This window comes from Ascidia mentula, chromosome 2 (genome assembly GCF_947561715.1).
Source record: "Ascidia mentula chromosome 2, kaAscMent1.1, whole genome shotgun sequence".
Taxonomy (NCBI): domain Eukaryota; kingdom Metazoa; phylum Chordata; class Ascidiacea; order Phlebobranchia; family Ascidiidae; genus Ascidia; species Ascidia mentula.
Window position 1 is genome coordinate 8,014,995 of NC_138567.1, and position 20,883 is coordinate 8,035,877.

Below are 20,883 nucleotides of genomic sequence, written 5' to 3' on the forward strand. Positions count from 1 at the left end.
TTTTCATGTCAGGCAGCTCTGCCTGTGGAATTACATACATCAGGCGACAGGTGAGATTGGGCGCTTGTATTAAATATGCAACCGACGGCGGGACTGCGCAAGGTTCCACGAATAAGCGTCTCGTGGCCAGAGGAGTGATGTTGTACACTCGTTTAATTGTTAATTTCGTCACACATATGTAATTAATTACCCCTGCCTCATTGCTGTGACTTACGTCAAGGTATTACGTTGGGTGCACAGAACATGCACTGCTCGTATATTCTTGCAGTAAAATTAGTTGCCACAGATGAAATAAAGCGTAATTAACGATCAGCTTTAGTAATAATGATTGTCCGGTAAACAACGGATAGAGCCTGTCTGCATGGTTTATTCCTTTATAAAATCCCATGGTTAACTGCTTGCGAATTAGTAGGCAATCAATACCTTCTTATGGGATCTATCGAACTATTTCTCCAATATTACACCAATGCTTCTTCAAAAAAAAACAAGCGTAATTTGTACTGAGAGCCACGATTTTTGTGAAAATGCATTTTATGGACTGTCCACTCGTCAAAACATTGGTTTTCCATTTCAGCTTCCATTACCACGCGTAGTTTCATCGTAATAAAACATTTATTAACATATGAACGAACAGCACCTACGCAGAAGTTCATTCAACAAGATGAGTGACAAACAAAAGCACGTGATTATATCACTTACATGCGAACTGCGAACGACGACAAATCATTGCTACACAAAATACACATGAACTTTTTGGGAAACTTGAAGATTCCAAGTTCAGTCACAGATGTCTTAAGTCTGAACCATCTTTACTTGACATAAAGTCAGGCTTTTAGGATTTCTAGTGGAAGTAACCTTACATTATTACCGAAACGCTGCAAAGAGGGCGCTACTCTGCCCTTAAGCTGCTAAAAAATGAAATAATAAAGCATTTTTACAGAAAAAAAACAGTGGAAGAATCGAACATTCTAGAATGCATAGTCGTTACTACAGTCAGACTTTGTTCATCGATTCACGTGACTCGCTACGAACTGACACAGCTGGTCGGCCGATACCAATTCCGCGCGGTGGCGCTGTTGTTGCGGGTGGACCTTGACTTCTTCGCCCCACGGCCAGACGACACGGTTGGTTGCGCACAGCCTGCGTTTTGTGTTGTTAGTTTAATGAAACACAAGTGTGGAAAAAAAATCTTTACTACCACAAACAATTTGGAAAGTGGCAAACGATCAGCTTTGGTATGATTTTTGATTTAACAAAGACAAAATTATTAATAATACCGCTGGTAAAATGGCATGGTCAGATTTGGCCTTTTTTTCAAAAAAAAAACAGACAACTTTTATAATTTAAGAGGACTGCACTTGTTATTTAACGACGGAATAATGTTACAAATATGCATTGCACAACAAACTCACTGGTAATCAGCGTTGAAGTCTGGCGGACATTCGAATACCGATTGTCTTGTTTGTTCGTTATAGAAATATTTCTTTTGTTGCGAACGACTGAACGCCAACGACCACGGACCTGCAGAATAAATAATCCAACAATTCTGGTTTCATCGTGACTCAGCCAAATTTTATCAAACCGTCCAGATTTTGTTCGTAAAAAACGGCTTAAAATTATCGACTGGGAAAACATTTCTGCTAGCTTTGTTTAATGACAGTTACCATTCTATAAAGAGTTGCACGTTTGTTTTTTTTGAAAAAGGTTTAAATTGTTTTACCAGCGTATTATCTGCGTGCAATTGACAGCGTGGACCAAAAGCAGCCACTTTCATCTAAACCGAAAACGTATAAGCGAGTGGAATATCCTGACTTGCAGAACCACTCACCTTTGCAAACATCGATCAATACGACGGCGGAAGGAACGAATACCAGACCGGTACCTGGTATTTCACAGCATATACGTGGAGAATGACCACAACCCTTCACAAGACGCATCGACAACCTGACAAAAAGAAACAAGTGTCAAAACGTACGATTAATCGGTTTAATAAAATAATTCTGTTTTTCTATTGAAATAAGGAACAGACGATGCCCACATAGGACGAAATTTATTATCCTAAATCATATCAGGCTGATTTTGCTGTAAATTAATTTATGATGAAATGAGAATCTGTTATTTGACTCAAGAAGATTGGCCCGTGTAGTCTACTGGGTACCGAGTAGTCAAATGTGTATTAAGAATGGCCTAATGTGTGGACTGTGGAAAATTGTCGGCCAACTTTCCGCGCAGAAATACCTGGTGAAGAGCTGTTGGATTTCTTCGAAGCGGGAAATGTGTTTTGCCCGCACTGAGCTCAGGTATGTGAGGGTGGGTTTTCTGATAGCTCTCACGAACATTGAAATACACTGGACTCTGTTGCAAGAGGAAAAAACAATGGAATGATTCTTATGCGTGTAACAGTACATAAAGTGAGGTAAGCTGTCTTACAGCAAAGCAAACGACTAGAAAGTGTATACAGACAGACATGATTAGGTAAATCCAAGTGTCAATACAGACAAAAACAACTTATTGGCATGATTAACAACACTCTTTGGTTCATTACAGTTCAAATTAGCCTACATATGACCTAGTGGGAAAACGTGCCAGATGGACTTGAAAGATAGCAACCGTATTTATATTTAACACTGGTGGATACGCGTATACCTTTCAGAGAAGTTTCGAGCGGTAATATCCTCACCAGCCAACATCATTCCATCCACCACGTGGAGCGCACAAGAGCGACGTTGCGCTTTACCCTGTTGAAATACAACGGCTAATTTACGTCAGCGTTTTGTAAAATTATGTTTTTTTAAAATGTCCAATTTGATGTCTGATTTACGTGAACATAATTTACAGTTGTGCTCGCCTGCAGTATACAGTATTCTTCTTCGTTCATACCAAAGTGTTTTACGCTTTACAAAAGTATTTGGTCCAAACATTTAGGGATGGCTACGCCGCTGAACGAAGTTTACTTCAGGTTTTATTGCTGTTGTTAAGCTTTATAAGATATGATGATATTTATGGGATATAAGACGGGTTTGCAGACAGTCGTATGTACCTCCCCACGAAGCTCATCCACCAACTCAACCTCCAAGATTGTATCTCGGGGAATGGAACATTTTACTTGGGTGAGATGGGACCACCGGGAAACTCGAGCATTCCAGAAGAAAACACGGGACCCCTGCATTGAAACGAACAGATCAGTTTGTTTGCTTCGTCGTAGTTAATTAGCGTAATACAGTTTCATATACGTTAAACTTAAACTTAAAAAAATAAACTTAAAATTTTAATTTCGAAATGTTCTTCTGGCACTTCAGTTACGAAAGTGTTTATTAAAACCAATAGCATTAAACTAATATATTGCCATTAAAATCACCTTATTGAGGTTGCACAATACCGAGACGCGATTAAACATTTTTCAAATGCTTGCAACCCCACATATGCAAACAGTGCTTTTCCGCCGACTGGGCTTCAAAAATCACTCGCGTAATTATTGCATTGCACACTAAAAAAAATCTTATGCAAAACCAACAATAAGCAGCGAATTTACCCCCATACTGACGATGAGACTGCTCGGGGCGGCGCTCACGTAGCACTTGTAGTTGTACACACGTTCCAAACACTTAATGTTGTCGGTGAGCAACTCTTTCCATCCCTTCCCCCCAGCCACCAGCGACGACGGGTCGTCCAGACCGGTTAGCTTGCGGAACAACGACGCCGCGTCGACCCTAGGTGGCGCGGAACGAACCCGGTCGGGGACTCCCCACAGTTCGAGGCACTCGCTGCGGATTCGACCCTGCGTCGGTTCTGTAAGGTCGCTAAAAAGACAGCGAGGTTGTGAGAGTCGGTTTCGATACAGTGATGGTCAAGAAAGAGGCTGTCCTGCTCTACCTGTTCTTGGTGAATGCGTGGATCTTGGCGAGGGCTTTGCACTGTTGTTCCGCCAAACTATAACAACAGAATCGGAACGGTTGTATGGATGAAAGGTTATAGAAATAGACTATCGTCGGTATTTACTCGAAAATAACCAGTTCGTCTTGTCAGACATTTATCACAAATTGTATTCAAACTTTTTGACGTTTTATATAGGATTATGTCGTCTGTCCTGGTATCGCAAGATACTCGCAACTAAATCTTGTTAAACATTAAAGGCCTAGCGCACCTATCGTTCGAGCGTTTGAAGTAGTTCATGAACTCGACGTCCTCTGACATAACCTCGAACGGAACAACTTCCACGATATCACGATCTGTGTTCTTCATCTCGTTGAGAGTCTCATTTACATCCAGCAAGTAATTGCAGATCGTCCGCTCGGTATCGCGGTAACCCTGACACACCACATACCTACACAAAATCGGCGGTTTGCAACACGTACACCAGGAAGAAAACCCGAAACCAGTGTGGTAAAAAAATCATGCGCTGTAATCTCTATCCATGAAGGCATTATTAAGAGGTAACACGACAAAGAGTATGTATTTTCTGTGTAACTTGGAATTTGATGATGAAATGAAATGTATTCAACTTGCTCGCATGGCCAATGTGCAACAAAGAATAGGAAACAAGCATCTTGCCAACGTATAGCTGATGCTAAAATGCCAAAAACAGGTTTAAACCACGTAACACCTCGACCTCCGGCCATTGGCTTTGCATTAAATTAAATTTAAAGGGTATGGATATATGTGTATCGCACTATACAACTGGGTTGAACGACTGACACATCAGCCTGTATATGAAAAATTACCGAGTCGACACCTCATATGATTTTTAATACTAAAGATACAGTCAAAAAACGCACCTTTCCGAATTGGCCGGTCTACTGGTGACAGGTTTAAAGATGGCGACTCGCTTAAATGCGATCCTAAGAAGGTAGACGAGACCCACAGAGAAGGGGGTGAAGAGGTCGAATGTTTTGCACACGAACGAACCGTGTTCGCGCAGGATGGAGAGAGCACAGGCGAACTGGCAAAGAAGGAGTTGTTTGGTGAGGATTTCCTGGATATTTTCTTGGCCCTCGACGGAGAAACCCTGTGGAAGATTGTACAGAGTTGTCAGACTTGGAATGGTACCTTGGTGACGCCGCGTTTAGCGCTAAAATGTCGTTATGTTGTCCATAATTTATCCAAATCTTTGCTGCGCGACATTTAGAGCCGTATTTTATTCCACTAAACAATTCAGCCCGTGACATTTTGACACGTTCTACCACGCGACATTCCTCTAATTGTGGCAGTATTGCTGGTGCACACAATGCACGCTGCAAAGGTTACATTATTCCTATTTGTAAAACGACCTAAAAAGGGTTGCACAGGATCCCAGAACGTGTGTAAGTTAACTCGCATCTTAAGTAGTGCACGAACATGGACAGTATGTCAAAACTTACGCCGTCTGCCATTACGAAATGTACACCTTTATCGTCTGTGTTCTCAAATACGAACCGCTGAAACTCTTCAAGGTTCTGACCATCCATGATGTCACCGGTTCCATCTTTACCGCCAACACCTTTCAAAAACAACAGTCAAGGTCGTCTAACTGTATATACGTTATGTTCAGAAATCCCACAGGAGCATAACCAGCGCGTGCTGTTTAGTTTAACTCACCGTTTGTTGGCATAAGTGTATTTTTTAGCTAAGTTGCAACGGACATAGAACAATTAATGAGGAAAACGTTGAACTATTAACCAAAGAAACTTTAGAAGTTATAAACGAATTTGACGAAACTTTGAAGAATTGCAATGTCACAAAACTATTACAATAGCAACCACAACCCAATGTACAACTTGTGTTAAAAATGTATTCAAACATTTAAGGTACTAATAAATACACCACACTTACCGTAGTGGGGCTCAAACAACTCTGGGTCCCCCGCGATGAAGTCATTCAACTTAAAGTCGCAAGCACCTTTCAATGTGAAGCCGAACCCTTTTGCTCTCCACTTCCTCCTCCACAAAACGTACTCGGAAAAGCCACCTGGACCGGCACAAACATCGGCAAAGTACAGTGTCTGGTTTGGTTGAAGATCCTGGAATAACAATGTTTGTGTGTATATCCCAATGTTAAGTGCAGATTTGGGGTAAAAAGTGTGTACCAGAAAGTAAACTTATAACAGGACATGAACATATGGGGTTTGTGTTTTTGTAATCCTGTGGAAAATATTTTTAAACTTTTTTTTTAATTTTTGGAATGTGATCTGAGAAGCATGTATGTAGTATTGGCAAGTAATAGCCCATTCTTTAAAAACACAGCGCACAACTAGCTTACAACACCTTTAATAAAGGTTTGGTACACAGAGTCAGTGTAGTGTCATTTTACCAAACAAGAATGTTTTCAACCATAACATAAGCCTTTTGAATAGAATTAGGAAACAAGCGTCTACTATCCTACGCAAGGGTTACTAGAGTAAACAAAGCATGGTTATAACACCCAGCATGTGTGTACAAACCTCTGGGGAAGTGAACATGAAATCAAAGCAATAATCCATGTTGGCCATTTTCATTGCAGCCCTGTTTAAGAATATTCCACCCTTAATCAGCTCATAGGGATTTGATTTTGTTCGTGCTTTGCGCATTTCAGGTCCTTCAAGATCATCAAAAATTGTCTACAAGCAATGGTATGCATTGTTAAGTGATGGCTTTATTGGCTGTGCAAGCCATTTCAATACCTTGCACTGCAGCATCTGTAGCAAGAGCTTGCGATCACAAAACCTTGTTTCATCTTCTATTCGTAGTTTTCTCTGCGATACAAAAAGGAAAATATTTGAGGGCGAGGGATAAAAAAATTACAAAATTCGAAAAAAATCTTTTGACAAATATATGTTGTGAATGTCTGTGTTTTAACCACCTTGCCTTCAGTCACCCAGTCCATAAGCTCCTCATCGTTGGGGATTTCTCCAGTGTGTTCTGGAATCCACTCGACAGTTTCTTTGGCGCTTGGCGGCTTTTCATCTGTCCAGTCAACAATAATTTCTTGGTCTTCAGCCTTCGTCATAAATAACACAATATCGCTCACATATTTGTATGAAAGAGAATTTGTGTTAGAGTCGGCAAAAACCAACAGAAAAGTTAAATTTAACCTTTACAGAATAAAAATAAAAAGTTAGGGTGATCTTATTTGATTATGAAAAAATCCTGTTTGTTCAAAATATCTTTGTGGATGTATTCTCAAAATGTTAAAGGTGTTTCTGCTTTTCTGAGCATCAAGCCATGCAAATAATTAAGTATATACAGTGTGTACAAGCACCCAACAACAGGAAATGATGCATAACACAACACAAAAAGGGGACCACACATCAAGACCATCCACCACACAATATAAAACAAAATTAAACTGTATTTAATTTGTGAAATGATAACATTGCTATGCTCAATTTAGTTGTCATTAAATTAAAAGAGTGTACATCCAATGCTGATAATCTTTAATTTTTTTGCAAAAGCTTTTTATTTTGCATGCAAAGATTATGAGTAGACTCACAATTATTAAAAAAAAAACAGTAAGGTAAATTCCACCATTATTGGTTATGATTAAAAAAAAAAGAAAATCCCAAAGCAAGAAGGCTAGTAATTCAACATGCGAAAAATGGTAACAGTACAAGATATTATTGCTTTCCACCATCTGTCTCATAAATGGTTTAAGTTACCTTAATTCTGAGACCCAGACCCCTCCTTCCCTTTTGTTTCGATGCCTCAACGATGTCAACTCTTCCCTGACTCTCCTTACCCAGTCCCGTGCCAGCTTGGTATCCCATCTTCATCATCATCTTACTGGAAAATTCACTGTAGTTGCCCTGCACACAAAAGCATTGCAAGGTATTTTTGTTGGACAATGCAGAGGAATAATATACAAATAGGGGTTTTAAGTGATTTATCAAGGTAAAAAATTTATGCTTGATGTAGAAACGGACAACCTAATAACATTTAAAAGCATGGTTAAAACATGCAATCAAATATAGCCCAGTTCTTGCAAGGAACAAAAAATACTGACCAATTGCTTTATTTTATCCATTGCCTTGGTAGGTGAAGCAGCAGTGCCTTCATCTGCAATAAGACGACATTAATTCAAAGCAACTACCAGCAGTAGTTCATTCCTTTGTTTCTACTTGAGTAAAACACATCCTTTACTTGGGAGTATGAAGTAGCATTGTAACATTTATACCCATCTCCAACACTGCATGGTTACCTCCATTTTATGTTGAAATTAATGAACCAATACATTTACTGACTGCCAATTGTTTTCAGAAAAGAATAAAAACAACCACTACTATTACAAGTCACATCAACAAAACATGCAATCTTCAAACAATTACTTGATTTTTGAAGCTTATTTGGAGGCATGTCATCTGAACTAGAATCCTCTGTTGAGTTGCTGTGTTCATTCTCAGACTGTGAGTACATAAAGGTAATAAAAAAGAAAGCTCAAAAAATGCATTAGGGAGTGAAAGTTACTTTTCTCTTCCTTTGTTGAGAAGATCTGAAATCCTGTCTTCCATCTATGAAAAAAACGATATTGAATATAAGTGTATGTTTTTTTTCTTATTACACGAACTTACGTGTAGTAAAACTGGAGTTCGCTACCCCATACTCTTCCGATGAATCGCTTTCCACGCTATCACTGTCTTCTGAGTCCGACATGATTTTCCAACAAGTCACAACACAGACCTACTTCTACCTTGGCAAAATAAGCAACATAGGATCAGGTCAGGAAATGATCACACAGTTCAAAACTAAACAAAACTGAGCAATCTTGCACAACACAAAAATTTGTTGACATCATCATTTAGTTGTAAATCACAGCTACTGCCCTCAGAGAAATAACACGAGAGGTATCGAGAGTATAGGGAAGTCGTGAAAACGAAAAAGCAACTAAATTGGTAATGTGTGTTTCAAAAATTTCGAAAGCAGCAAATTTTGGTATTTTTTACAAATTTGTGACACGAGTCAAGCAGAAAAATTAAAGGAATGATTTCGTCCATATACGTTTGGTGTAACAATTAAAGGAGTTCTGTACAGAAAACATCTTTTTTAAAATTCTACTTGGATGGAGTGCTATGTTGAATATAAATGTGTATCATGCTGTTTGAAAGTCACAGAGTTGTGATATATACGGGCATTGATGACATGACAGACAATAAATGATCTGCAACCACTCATGAGGGAATAGAACACTGCAAATTTAGCACTTCATGTGATTTAAGCATCAGAGAAACGTATTTTGTTGAGCATACATGTGGTTATAAAAGCATCAAGCGTTGTTCTACCAAAAAATGTCACTGTATTATGAAACACTCACAGCCAACATAATAGGTGTTAAATGTCCATTTGTACGTTTGCAACCCGATACATTGCATCACAAAACACAGATATTCATTTACACATTATACCATAATAAATCCTTAAAACCATGTTAAGGGGCCTCGCAAAAGGACAACAGAACACTTTTTTCATTTTTCTACCTAACCTATAAATTCATACATTGATTGGAGTTGGTTTTGGCGCTCCCACTGGACATAACATACCAGGACAAAAACATTGGACAAAAACTTTAAGCGATACATACACACAGCACTGTAAGTTGACTTCCACCAACATGCACTAGTAATGTTTGCCAAGTGGTAATTTAATGTTAGGGCATGGTTTAGCAATCAAGCAATAAACACCAACCTACATACTGGTGTGATGCAACTATCACAAATAGCACAGCGCACAATGGAATTTGTAAAAAAATCTATTCAGCTATGTACAAAAATTAATGGTAATTAAAAGGAACTTATAACTACAACACAAAATGGAGTACAAAACATAAACACGTGTTCACGTTAAGAAACTGATACTGAAGGAAAATGTCTTTTCGAGCAAAGCGGTGTGCACAATTACATGTGTGTAAACAAGTGCACGTTGTGAGGAAAGGGTGCCGGTGCAAATACAAGTCTATTAGTTCCATGACTTTTCATAGATTTAGTTTAATTGTGTTGACAATTTTACAACACATTTGCACAATGTATCGGCACCTTTTCCAAAACTGTATCCTGGATTTTCTTAATATGTTTCAGAGTCACTGTCTTCCTGTGAAATTTCCACTTCTTTCACAACTTCAGTTTCAGTGGCTGTCTGTTCAGAGGGCTTACAGTTTATCCTGTAGTTGGGCAGAGAGCCCTGACTTCGGCGGCATGATTCCAAACTTGCGCGTACTGCACTCATGTCAAAGCCATTTTGATTTCCGTCAACTACGGTACTGGAATATTTCATCATGACAATGATTATCATATCTAGACAATCAGCAACATTGTTATTAGGAGCGCACGCCAATGCAGGGTTGAAACCTTCATTGTCAGTTGTGTCTACACTGGCTCCTTTTTCAAGCAGCTTCATCGTCACGGATACCAAACCCTTCTTTGCTGCGATGTGTAAAGGTGTTTGTCCCATGTTGTTTTGAGCATTTGTGACAGCGGATTCCACATTGTCAACTATGATAAGAGCACATTGTTCATTTTCATTTTCACAAGCAAGATGTAAAGCATTGTTGTTTTCAACATCCACCAAGGCACAGTCGGCTTTACATGCCACAAGCATTTCAACTGAGCTATCATGACCCAAGGAAGCTGCAAGCATTAGTGGAGACCATCCCTTATTGTCTGCAGTATCAACATCAGCACTGTGCGACAACAGAAATTGAGCACTGTCGGTATAGTCGTTCATTATGCATGTGTGCAAAGGAGTTCTGCCATGCTTGTCTTTCAAATTTACAATATCATCTCCGAGGGTCTCAAGCAACCTCTCAGCACATGCTTCATTGTCATTATAAACAGCGCAGTGCAGCGGGGTGGAAGGGGAACCTTCAAACTTTACAAAGGACTCATGTTGGAGAATTGCGTCGACGCAAGGCTCTTGTCCTTCAAAGCAAGCATAATGCAGAGGAGTGTAACCATAACGATCAATGGCATTCACTGTGTTGCTTATTTGCAATAAATTTTCCAGCATGTTTAAGTTTCCCCTGATGGCAGCATAATGTAGAACAGTTCTGCCATCATGCGTTCTTGCTGATATTGGATCGCCTACATTCCCAGAGATTGTTGGACTGCTTGAAGCCGTTGAATCTGACATGTTGGAAAACCTGGCCCTACCAGGTCTTTGCTGCTGTTGGGTATGATGTATCAGGTTTCTCAGGATATCCTCACGGCCAACAGTAGCTGCACGATGCAAAGCATTGCAGCCATACTTGTCAACTGGCCACAGTAGTGCATTTCTAGCCATAAGAAAATCCACAGCTATTAAATGGCCATTTGTGACACAGTGCATCAGTGGTGTACACTTATCGCGATCCCGGCCATTGATAAACCGCCCAATCCCATTTGAGTCAACTGACTGATCTAGCAAAGCACCTTCAATGAGCAACTGCATGCAGTTAATGTGCCCATTACAAGCAGCAGCATGTAATGCTGTCCTCTTATTGACAGTATTCTTCTGTGTCTCACTTGCACCCTGGTTTTGAAGTGCTCTTATGCATTCTGCATTCCCCTGAAAAGCAGCCAACTCAAGAGGAGTTCTTCCCTCGCTGTCTGGTATATCAAGGTTAAGCAGTAGTTCAGACAAATAAAGCACAACCCCAACATGACCATAGTAAGCAGCAAGGTGGAGAGGAGAGGGTACAGTAGCTTCGGTGCTGTGGGAAGACTTTAGAATATTGGAATTAGCCTCTACTATTTGCCTCACTACTGTGTCATGACCGCAGGCAGCAGCAAAATGAAGTGGTGTAAATCCAGCTTTATCACTTGTCAACACATCCACTCCACGCTCCACTAACAGCTCAACACAACCTCCATTTGCATCAGAGGCAGCGGCATGGTGGAGTAGTGTTCTCCCATCTTTATCAGCCAAATTCATGTTTTGTTCAATGTCACCACTCCGAGTCATGCTGCAAATTAGCCTTCTAGCGCATTCTCTCCTGGCAGCACTCAGTGCATAATGAAGGGGTATTCTACCACCCTTATCTGGCTGCATAAGTAGATCCATGTTGCTCATATTGGAAAGGAATACATCCAGACATTCTAAAGATCCACCACAAGCTGCATGGTGAAGGCAGTTTCTTCCATCTTCATCACAAATTGCAATTACATCAGGTGCAGATAGGCCAGATGCCTCGGAAGCATGGGCACTTAATAGTTTGCGGCAGGAATTAACATGGCCCTTCAGGGCAGCCAAATGAATCGCGAGTCTGTCCTTCGAACCATGCTTTGTGGGATCTGCACCCGCCTCTAGTAAAGTGCTTACAAGCAGTTCATGTCCATGCTTCGCTGCAACATGCAGTGCACTGTTGCCTTGAAAATCCAATATATCAGCTCTTGCTCCACCTTGAAGTAGGGCCTGAGACCTGGTAAACCGTCCATGCACTGCAGTCATGTGCAGGGGTGTTTTACCATCTTTGTTCTGCACATTGACATTTGCTCCACTGTTGACGAGCAATTCCAGACAAAGTGCGCCATGTGTGGATGCTGCCGCGTGGTGCAGAGAGTTGCATCCTTGCTCATTAGGAATGTTTGGATCTGCTCCAGCCTCTAACAACTCATGCACTATAACGTCTTGTCCATTAAAGCAGGCAAGGTGTAGAGGTGTACACTTTTGGTTGTTCTGTGTGTTAATATCAAAGCCAAGATCGAGCAATATCTTGACAGCCGAAGTTTGGCCAGCAGCAGCTGCAGCATGCATTGGGGTGTCTCCACACCTCTTGTCCCTACAGTGGATTTCAGCACCATGTGAAACAAGCACTTTGATGATTTCTGTGTGGCCCATGTAGGCAGCCCAGTGGATTGCTCTTCGCTCCTGACGGTCATATGCATGGATGTTAGCACCATGTTTAATCAACAGGTTTACTATGTTTAAGTGTCCATTAAAAGCAGCATGGTGTAACGCCTGCCTCCCAGCGCGATCAGAAAAGTTCAAATTGCTAAGTTGAGGAATAAGTAACTCGGCACAGTTTACAGCATCGTTGGCAGCAGCAACGTGTAATGGTGATTGCCACATTTTATCTCTGGCATTGACGTCTGCTTGGTGCTTGAGTAAAATTCCAACTGCCTCTTCAGATCTAGAGGCACACGCCCTGTGAAGTGGTGTCAGCCATCGCGAGTCTTTGCAATTTATTCTTGCACCACTGAGAATAAGCAGGTTTACAACTTCCGCATCACCTAGAAATGCTGCCGCATGTAGCGGCGTTCTTCTTTCCAAATCTGTAATGTTTACATCTTCTTTTTTGTAAATTAGAGAACGCACTTCATCTGAATCCCCACCGAAAATTGCTTGCACGAGTGGCGGCTCATCAGTGAGACTTGATATTATTGACTGTGAGGCCAGAAAGGAATGCATGGCCTGGGATGTTTTGAAAACAGTAAATCTATCAAAGGAAACTAAAAAACATAAAATTCTTGTAAAAATTGTGGGCAAACTCGGAACAGTAATCAAGTTTGTCTATATGAAATAAATGTATGCAACTAGTGTTATATCACGAATAATATTTGTAATTACGTGCAACTTCAATTTACTGAACGTAGTTTAGCAGCAAACATCGCAAACCTACAGTCTCTGATGTAAATGAAAAGCTGCACACACCTAACAGCTAATCTTTTATTACGCGAATAAATATAATTAATATCAACATAATGAACAATTATACAGCCAACCTAGCAATCAAAACTGCAAGTACGAATCTACAAAAACTAGTTCCTTCCAAGTGTTCACAAATTTATTTGTACATTTTAAAAAAATTACCGCGCCCATAGAATATCAAGTTATTTAACGTAACCAATTTCAAAGATCTCTTTTTACCAATGCGTACCTTGATTTATAACACTGTTTTGTACCTAAAAACAGCTATCGCAATTAATGTATTGCATTGTCGCAGTGTATAGAACGTACCTTCCCTTCCACTTTGTGCAAACAACGTTGTCGTGTGCGCAACGCCGTATTGCGATCACAAGGCGAAACCAATGTCTCGCCTTCTCTTGTATAACCATAGGGGTACAAGAAAAGAGAAGACACTCAGAAACAGTAACCTATATATGCACTTGTTGTGGCACGGTTTATCATTTTTTGCGGATTTTTATCAGATAATGTTTTTGTTTCAACAAAAGTAACCAACCCTTTTGTTTGAGAGAGGCGTATAAAAAATACGATTCGAAAAACTATCTTCGGCCGATTACCTTGCTGCAAATTAGCGCTATCTTGTCATTTCTTCACAAAAAACGACAGCAATAAAGATTAGCCCATCATCCATTACAATGCAGATGGAAAAACTGAAGTGCAGATCAATTCTTCCGCCTTTTTCCAGATAGGCCATTTGACCTTACCTTAGAGTGCATTGCTTTGAACTGCCATAGATGCGTAATTTTGGAATCACGAACTGCAAGACGCGAAATTTTTGAAACACTTTTCATTATTGCATAGTGGCTTTTTGAACAGTTTTCTTCAGTAGTTGCAACTTATCAACAGGAACATCCGAAACACAAATATGTCGTGTAGAAGTTCAATAGCGCCTCCACTGCATGTCAACTAAATCATCCAAATGGTTTATTCATACAAACAAATTTACGCTTCAGTTAACATATATAACCACCGCTACATTTTAGTGAAGTGGAAATGTCATGAGAAAAAAGGTATGTGAAGTGATGATGGAAATCACAATCATGTGTATTGGTTCGCTTATTGTGGCACTGCGAGTTGCCTATGTACAGCCCTGGGAACTCAGATACACATGAGCACATTCAAGCGTCTATTTCAAGATCACAGACGTTTTCAAGACAAAAATACCATTTCCTTTCGTAGCCGAGTTGCAGATATTTGCTCGAACGGAGGGAGGATTTGTATTGTGTCACTTCCAAATGGCTTAAAAAATGAGGAAAAGAAGAGGTCTCTTTTTGGCAGCAAAAACAGACAAAAAGGGACTTACCCTAGTAATAGATTGCAGATTACCGCAAATAATTCACGCATGAGTTTGTGCAAATTTAAAAAACAAAACTTTAATCAAAATTTGCGGGCAGCAAGTTTTGAAATTCAACTTTACATTTTCATCAAGCAATTAATAGAAAAATCTGCATGTGCTTTTGTGTATGGTTTGCAGAATGTTGTTTGCAAATGGTGATATATTTCTTTAAAAAAAAACAGACAAAATTATGTGTAAACAATTTAGCACTTTTACCATGCGTAGTGGTGACAGCTGTTCGCATGTTCGAGTGAGCGAATTGCTGAGGGCTCGAGTAGTTCCATTGGAGTCTTGCTCTGGTGTGTTTGACTGAACTCGTCACAATGGGAAAGAAAAACAGAGCAAAGCAAAGTGGAAAGTCGTCAACTGGCATATCGAAGGCCAAGAAAGAACTATTGAAGCAAGCAACTGAACTTTTTAAACGTAAGTTATTTATTTACCACCACTTTGTTGACATTTACAAATGGGTTGATAACTGCAATAATGTAATACCAAAGTATTTCGTTCACTTTGTGCATTATTTGAGGAGAAACTGTTGATACTTTCTGATGTTTTTGTGTTTGGTGCATCTTCATCCCAATTAAATCTTCATCATATTTTTAGTTGGTGTACATAGTCCATCAAGACAGAATGAGTGGGACTACTATCTTAAGCTTTACAATGCGGTGGAAGAATTTTCAAGGAGACAGAATGCCTGTAAGTAACATTCTTGCACAAAATTGGTTTGTATTTTTCTTTTTGTTGTTGTTTGCATAATTAATGTGCATTCCTGGACTGAAAAGAGTTCTTGTGTACACTTCATCAATAAAATAGTTGATTTTGATTTGTGCAGCTAAAAAAACAACACAAAAGCCAGTGAAACGAGAAGGTGCATGTAAAAACTTTGAAAGATGGCTAAAAGACAGTGGTGTGTCTTGGGACAAAGTAAAACTCAATTACTTTGGAGGTGATCATGGATTTGGTTTGGTGGCAACAGAAGATGTTGATGTGAGTCATACTAAACCAGTGGATTTTGTAATGTTTGGTACCAGATGTGTGCAAATCTGATAAACCATGTTTTTGTTCAGATGAAATCACTGCTTGTGTCTATACCTCGGAAACTGATGGTTACATATGAGGATGCAGCTACTTCCTACCTGGGTACATCTGCAAGCATTTACTTGTATTTAACCAGTAAATTTGTTCTTGTACTAAGTTTTTATTTATGTAGGAACCCTATGTCTGTCTTTGTAACTTGTTCTTGTAGATAATTTTATTTAAACCTGTGTTGGTTTCTGTGAATGAATTTCAAAAATATCCCTTTTACTTCAATGCAATAAATCTGTTTCTTTTACATAGATGAAGTAATTGCTGGCAATGAAGTTTTATCTGTAATGCCGAATGTTTGCCTTGCACTTTTGTTACACTGTGAGCGATATGTACCTGACTCCAAATTCAAAGCATACATTGGTGAGTAAAACTTGCTTGTGTATAAGTGTGGCTAGTGAGGTATCCCCAGTTTGACTTTTTTTACTGCTTCATTTGCAGATATTATGCCCAGTGAGTTCAACACTATTCTGTATTTTACCCCTGATGAAATGAAACACCTTCGAGGTTCAACTGCATTCAGTGAGTAGTTATATTATTGTGTTTGTTCCACAGAGTGTGCTATTGCCTAAACCCTACAATGTAGCAATAACACACATTAAAGCCATTTTAGTTATTTTTGTGTATTTTGTCATGAAACTTCTTCATGATGTTTCAATTAATTAAATTAGCTCAACATTTGAAGTTTTTTTTTCTAAAAAACATCTTGAATATATTTTTTGGGAAGTAATCTCCCTTTTAAAGTAACTGGTGCTATAACCATGTTATCCTTGACTTATAAATTTTGTCAGAAGCCACACAAACAGTATTTTTATGGTACAAAAACTTTACAGGTAGTGCTATTTCCCAGTACAAGTCAATTGTCAGGCAGTTTGCTCTGCTCTACCAAGTTTTCAACAGCGACCACCAAAAATCCGACATTGAAAAAGTGCCACTTGTTGCCAGAGATGCGTTTACATTTGAGGCTTATCGGTGGTGTGTTTCAGCGGTGACTACCAGACAGAACAAAATTCCTTCAAGTAAGCAAAACTGGCGCCATCTTTCATTTGTGCTCTATCATAGTTATTTATTGAAATTTTTTTGTTAAGCTTGCCTGTCTGAAACCGGTGAAAAGTTTAACGATGATCTCTCATCGATGATTGCTCTCATTCCCCTATGGGATATGTTCAACCACAGCACAGGCCCAGTGAGTATAAACTCTTTTTTTGTGTCACTTTTTTGCCCATGTTTTTTAATTAATTTTTTTTTTCTAGCTAAGCACGACATACAATGTTGGTGCTCAGTCGATCGATTGTTTTGCAATGCGGGACTTTAAGACAGGAGAAGAAGTAACCATTTGTTATGGTAGTCGACCAAATGCAGACCTGCTTATACACAATGGATTCGTAGTCGCAGAAAACCCATTCGACAAAGTCAAGATCCACTTGGGTTGGTTATTCATAGTATTTGTTTGACCAGGTCTATATGGTGCTCCAAACTAGTCATTTCTATTTAGCATTATTTTGGCATGAGTGGTTGTTAAAATCGAAGTGGAATGCACAGTACAAAGCAAGCTATATTGTGGTTTTGTCGAGAAACTCACTTTTTTATTAATACAGATTTTATACAGACAGTTTGTATTGCACAATATTTCATATTTGATAACTATATTGTGCAAAATGCTTTAAGCTGCCTTTGCAAATCTTCCCTTAGACTGTTTAACAATGAAAGTTTAGGCAAATTTGCAATGATCTGGTGTCCTGGTTTTAAACAAGGAAAACCAAATTTAGGTGTTAGTCCAAAAGATCCTCTTTTTCAAAAGAGAGCGAAACTTCTTGCCAAACTCAACCTTGATGTTAGCGGTCAGTTTCCAGTGTGTGCAATGGACAGCAATTTACCCACTTCTCCAGGCCTCATTGGATTTCTCAGAGTTTTTCACATGGAAGAAGGTATTACAGTTTTCCATTCATATTTCTTAGTCCAATAACACACTGTGTTTATCTGTATATCAATTCATCGATGTATTTTGTCACAGATGACCTGGATCATTGGTTACAGAAGGACATGAAGGAATTGCCAGCTCTTAGGGAAGTCTACATAACTGGTCCGTTGATGTTTGAGGCAGATCCCCAGATGTGGCTGTACCTGGAAAATCGTGTATCCCTCCTTCTTATGGGTCTTGACAAAACCTTTGAAAATGTACTTACAATAGTACTTTTTAGATCTAACGTTTGTTTGTCAGTCTGAAAATATATTTGCAAAAATGAAAATCTTTAAAATGAGGATTCTTGTGTGGTGTTGTTGGTATTTAATCGAAATTGCTCTTTATATTGGCAGCATAAATCTGCTTTCAGTGATTAACGTAGAAACACGTTACAGAAATTGGATGAAATGCTGGATGACGAAACTTTAACAACGCGTGCCCGACTCGCGCTACAGTTGCGATGGGAAGAGAAAAGAGTGCTTTCGGCTTGCATGGACTTCTGCAAGCAATATCGCCAATCGCTTGATGCCCAGAAAACCCTAGCCAAGGAGTTGAACTCTGGTAATGAATTAGCGCACGGTTAACTTTGTTGCAGAAGGTGTCTTGTAACTGATAAAAGCTATGTAAGTTGCAACGAGTGTGACGTTGGGTTATGTGCGCCTTGCAAAGCATTCAACATTGGCCTTGAAAATTCACCTAAATTTCGTGGATTTCGAATAGTACACATCTTGAGTGGGTGTGAATCGGTGATTGTTGGTAATAGCTGTGAAATTCATGTAATATTCCGACCCTAGTAAACCCCCAAAAAAGAACCTCACTTGGGCACACTAAAAATTTGGGCCTCAGAATTGGGTCAAGGTGACTGACATAAATTGGCCAGTGATTGTGGTGTCTTGACAGATATGGTAATCCTATGCGTATTAATATTTGTATCTCGTTTAGAAGAAACCAATGGATTGGAATGCAGGAACGTGATTTTGGACAAACTGATAAAAAAGAATGTTACTGATGAAATGGTGGAAGCTACAGAAGGAAAAAACATTGACCCCGCGGAGGATCAAGCAGAACGTTTGGCTGAAAAGCTGACTTTGAATAATCAGGACCCTGAGAAAAGTGATTCACTTGAAAATGGTTCTGCGAAATAAGGTTACTGGCATTTCCAAATAGTGCTGTGATTTGCTGCCATATCGTTTTTATGCTTAAAACGCTTGCTTTTCCGAAGCCTCACTTCCAAGTAGTGACAATGCTGTTGTTTGTCGTCAAATGCAGTAACCGTTCTTTCTGATCCGATGTTTTATCGTGCAAAGAAAATTATTATCGGATTTTCTTCTGTCGTTACTAATCAAATACAGTCCCAAAGTAGTCGTAGGCAAATTAAACATTTTATTTACATAGCGGCGCTTTTCTATATCTTTCAAGCAAACAAACAGCGTCATAATTTGAGAATGGGCAAAAACAGGAAAAGGTGAACAAAGAAGTAAGTTTCACAAACGCACAATACGCTGTGGCAGAACATAAACGCGCGAAGCAGAAAACAAGTGCACATGACAATTTTACTTCTGGGGCGGAGGATTTCCGAGATGACTTTCCTGTCCAGTTTGGAGATTCACGTCGGCGGCGGAGAGCGTCACCATTGGCGTGGGGTCGGTTTGTGCGATCTGTGTGGGCGCGGACTGCATCCCCTGCAAGGTAGCGGCCTGAGCGGAGTTCACTTGCAGTGTCAGAGACTGGGGTGCTGTGTTGCGCATGGCAACCTGGGAATAGTAAAGTTACAAACGTTAGCGCAAAAAAATGCATATTGGCCTCAAGAAATATAGGCTTTATTCCGAATCTTTAGATGGACGTTTTATTTGTTTGTTATCAGTATTTACCACCCGATAACGGCTCTTGACAATTACCACTTATTTTTTCCATTCAACTCGTATTTTTTGACCACACCGCGATTTGAACCCAGGATATCCTGGCCACGAATCCCGATCAGGTTTCATTCTTGTTATATGGTATCTGTACTTTTCTTCAAGAGGTCAACTTAAGCGCCGCAACGTTAAATTTAACGATCAAGTTTCTTTCAAATGTGTGCCCGTTTATACACATGTTAACCTAAATGCTGTCGTTAATCTTTTGCTCCAAAATACACGAGTTACTGTTATCTTCTTTCGGTGTACTTCATTCAAAATAATAGTAAGATCACAAGTCCATTTGTTAGTGGCCGATAGGCTGCAATGCCAGGATTGCGAAGCAAGTAAACCTTATATTATTGCGAGGGACGGAATTCTTATGGTACCTGTTGTGAAATAAGCTGAGAGTGGACTTGCATGCCAGCCGGAGATTGGTTGCTGATGGCAACTATGGAGGGTCGTTGCATGGCAACGGGGGTCGAAGCAACAATCATCGACTGACTCTGGTTGTTGGCAATTGAATGGAGTCGTGACTGCCGACAAATGTAATATGTTTATTCCAGATGCAACGACGGAAATAGAAACTTGTCGATAAATACACTCGTGGTGGGTTATTGTTCATCTGTACAGTAGTTTTTTTGCGCAAAATACAAAAGTTTTGATTTGGATTAAAACAGAATCCGTAAATTTGAAGCTATTGTGACGAACTATGTTGTAAATTTCTTTGAAACAAAACCATGGGTGTAACGAGTGGAAAAAATTATTTTTTTGCATACAAGAACTGACAAAAACCTTACTACGGATCCCCCAGAGGTCCACTGAACCCTTGAACTAAATAGTCATCCATGCTATAGATTTACTCACCCTCGGCGTCGATTGCATCTGTTGTACTTGAGGGGACATGAGCCTTTGTTGTGGAACAAGGTTGGTCGCCGAAACTATGGTAGTCCCAGCTGACAGCGGCAACTGGGTAATTTGTGGTGACATCTGCATAATGTA

General features: G+C 39.7%; 3 protein-coding genes across 3 annotated transcripts; 1 reads left to right on the forward strand and 2 right to left on the reverse strand.

Annotated features, from left to right (window-relative positions):
• Positions 1–602: 602 nt before the first annotated feature.
• Positions 603–8,640, reverse strand: LOC145888499 (cap-specific mRNA (nucleoside-2'-O-)-methyltransferase 1-like). The gene is made up of 20 exons (XM_082979253.1): positions 8,519–8,640; positions 8,415–8,458; positions 8,276–8,351; positions 7,954–8,006; positions 7,610–7,756; positions 6,814–6,951; positions 6,635–6,706; positions 6,416–6,571; positions 5,809–5,995; positions 5,358–5,476; positions 4,776–5,005; positions 4,145–4,324; positions 3,874–3,930; positions 3,533–3,800; positions 3,041–3,163; positions 2,647–2,738; positions 2,239–2,355; positions 1,829–1,944; positions 1,413–1,521; positions 603–1,140 (listed from the first exon to the last, which is right to left on the reverse strand). The coding sequence occupies exons 1-20, from the start codon at positions 8,598–8,600 to the stop codon at positions 1,005–1,007; spliced, it is 2,502 nt and encodes an 833-aa protein (XP_082835379.1). The 5' UTR covers positions 8,601–8,640; the 3' UTR covers positions 603–1,004.
• A 1,363-nt stretch (positions 8,641–10,003) lies between these two features.
• On the reverse strand, positions 10,004–13,362 carry LOC145888498 (serine/threonine-protein phosphatase 6 regulatory ankyrin repeat subunit C-like). Its single transcript, XM_082979252.1, has one exon. The coding sequence runs from the start codon at positions 13,323–13,325 to the stop codon at positions 10,005–10,007; it is 3,321 nt and encodes a 1,106-aa protein (XP_082835378.1). The 5' UTR covers positions 13,326–13,362; the 3' UTR covers position 10,004.
• Positions 13,363–15,170: 1,808 nt separating this feature from the next.
• LOC145888500 (actin-histidine N-methyltransferase-like) lies at positions 15,171–19,285 on the forward strand. Its single transcript, XM_082979254.1, has 13 exons — positions 15,171–15,360; positions 15,541–15,633; positions 15,770–15,924; positions 16,005–16,077; positions 16,276–16,386; positions 16,465–16,545; positions 16,857–17,042; positions 17,112–17,209; positions 17,277–17,451; positions 17,793–17,951; positions 18,038–18,201; positions 18,382–18,547; positions 18,929–19,285. Exons 1-13 carry the CDS (start codon positions 15,261–15,263, stop codon positions 19,129–19,131), a joined length of 1,764 nt encoding a protein of 587 aa, XP_082835380.1. The 5' UTR covers positions 15,171–15,260; the 3' UTR covers positions 19,132–19,285.
• The last annotated feature ends 1,598 nt before the right edge of the window (positions 19,286–20,883 follow it).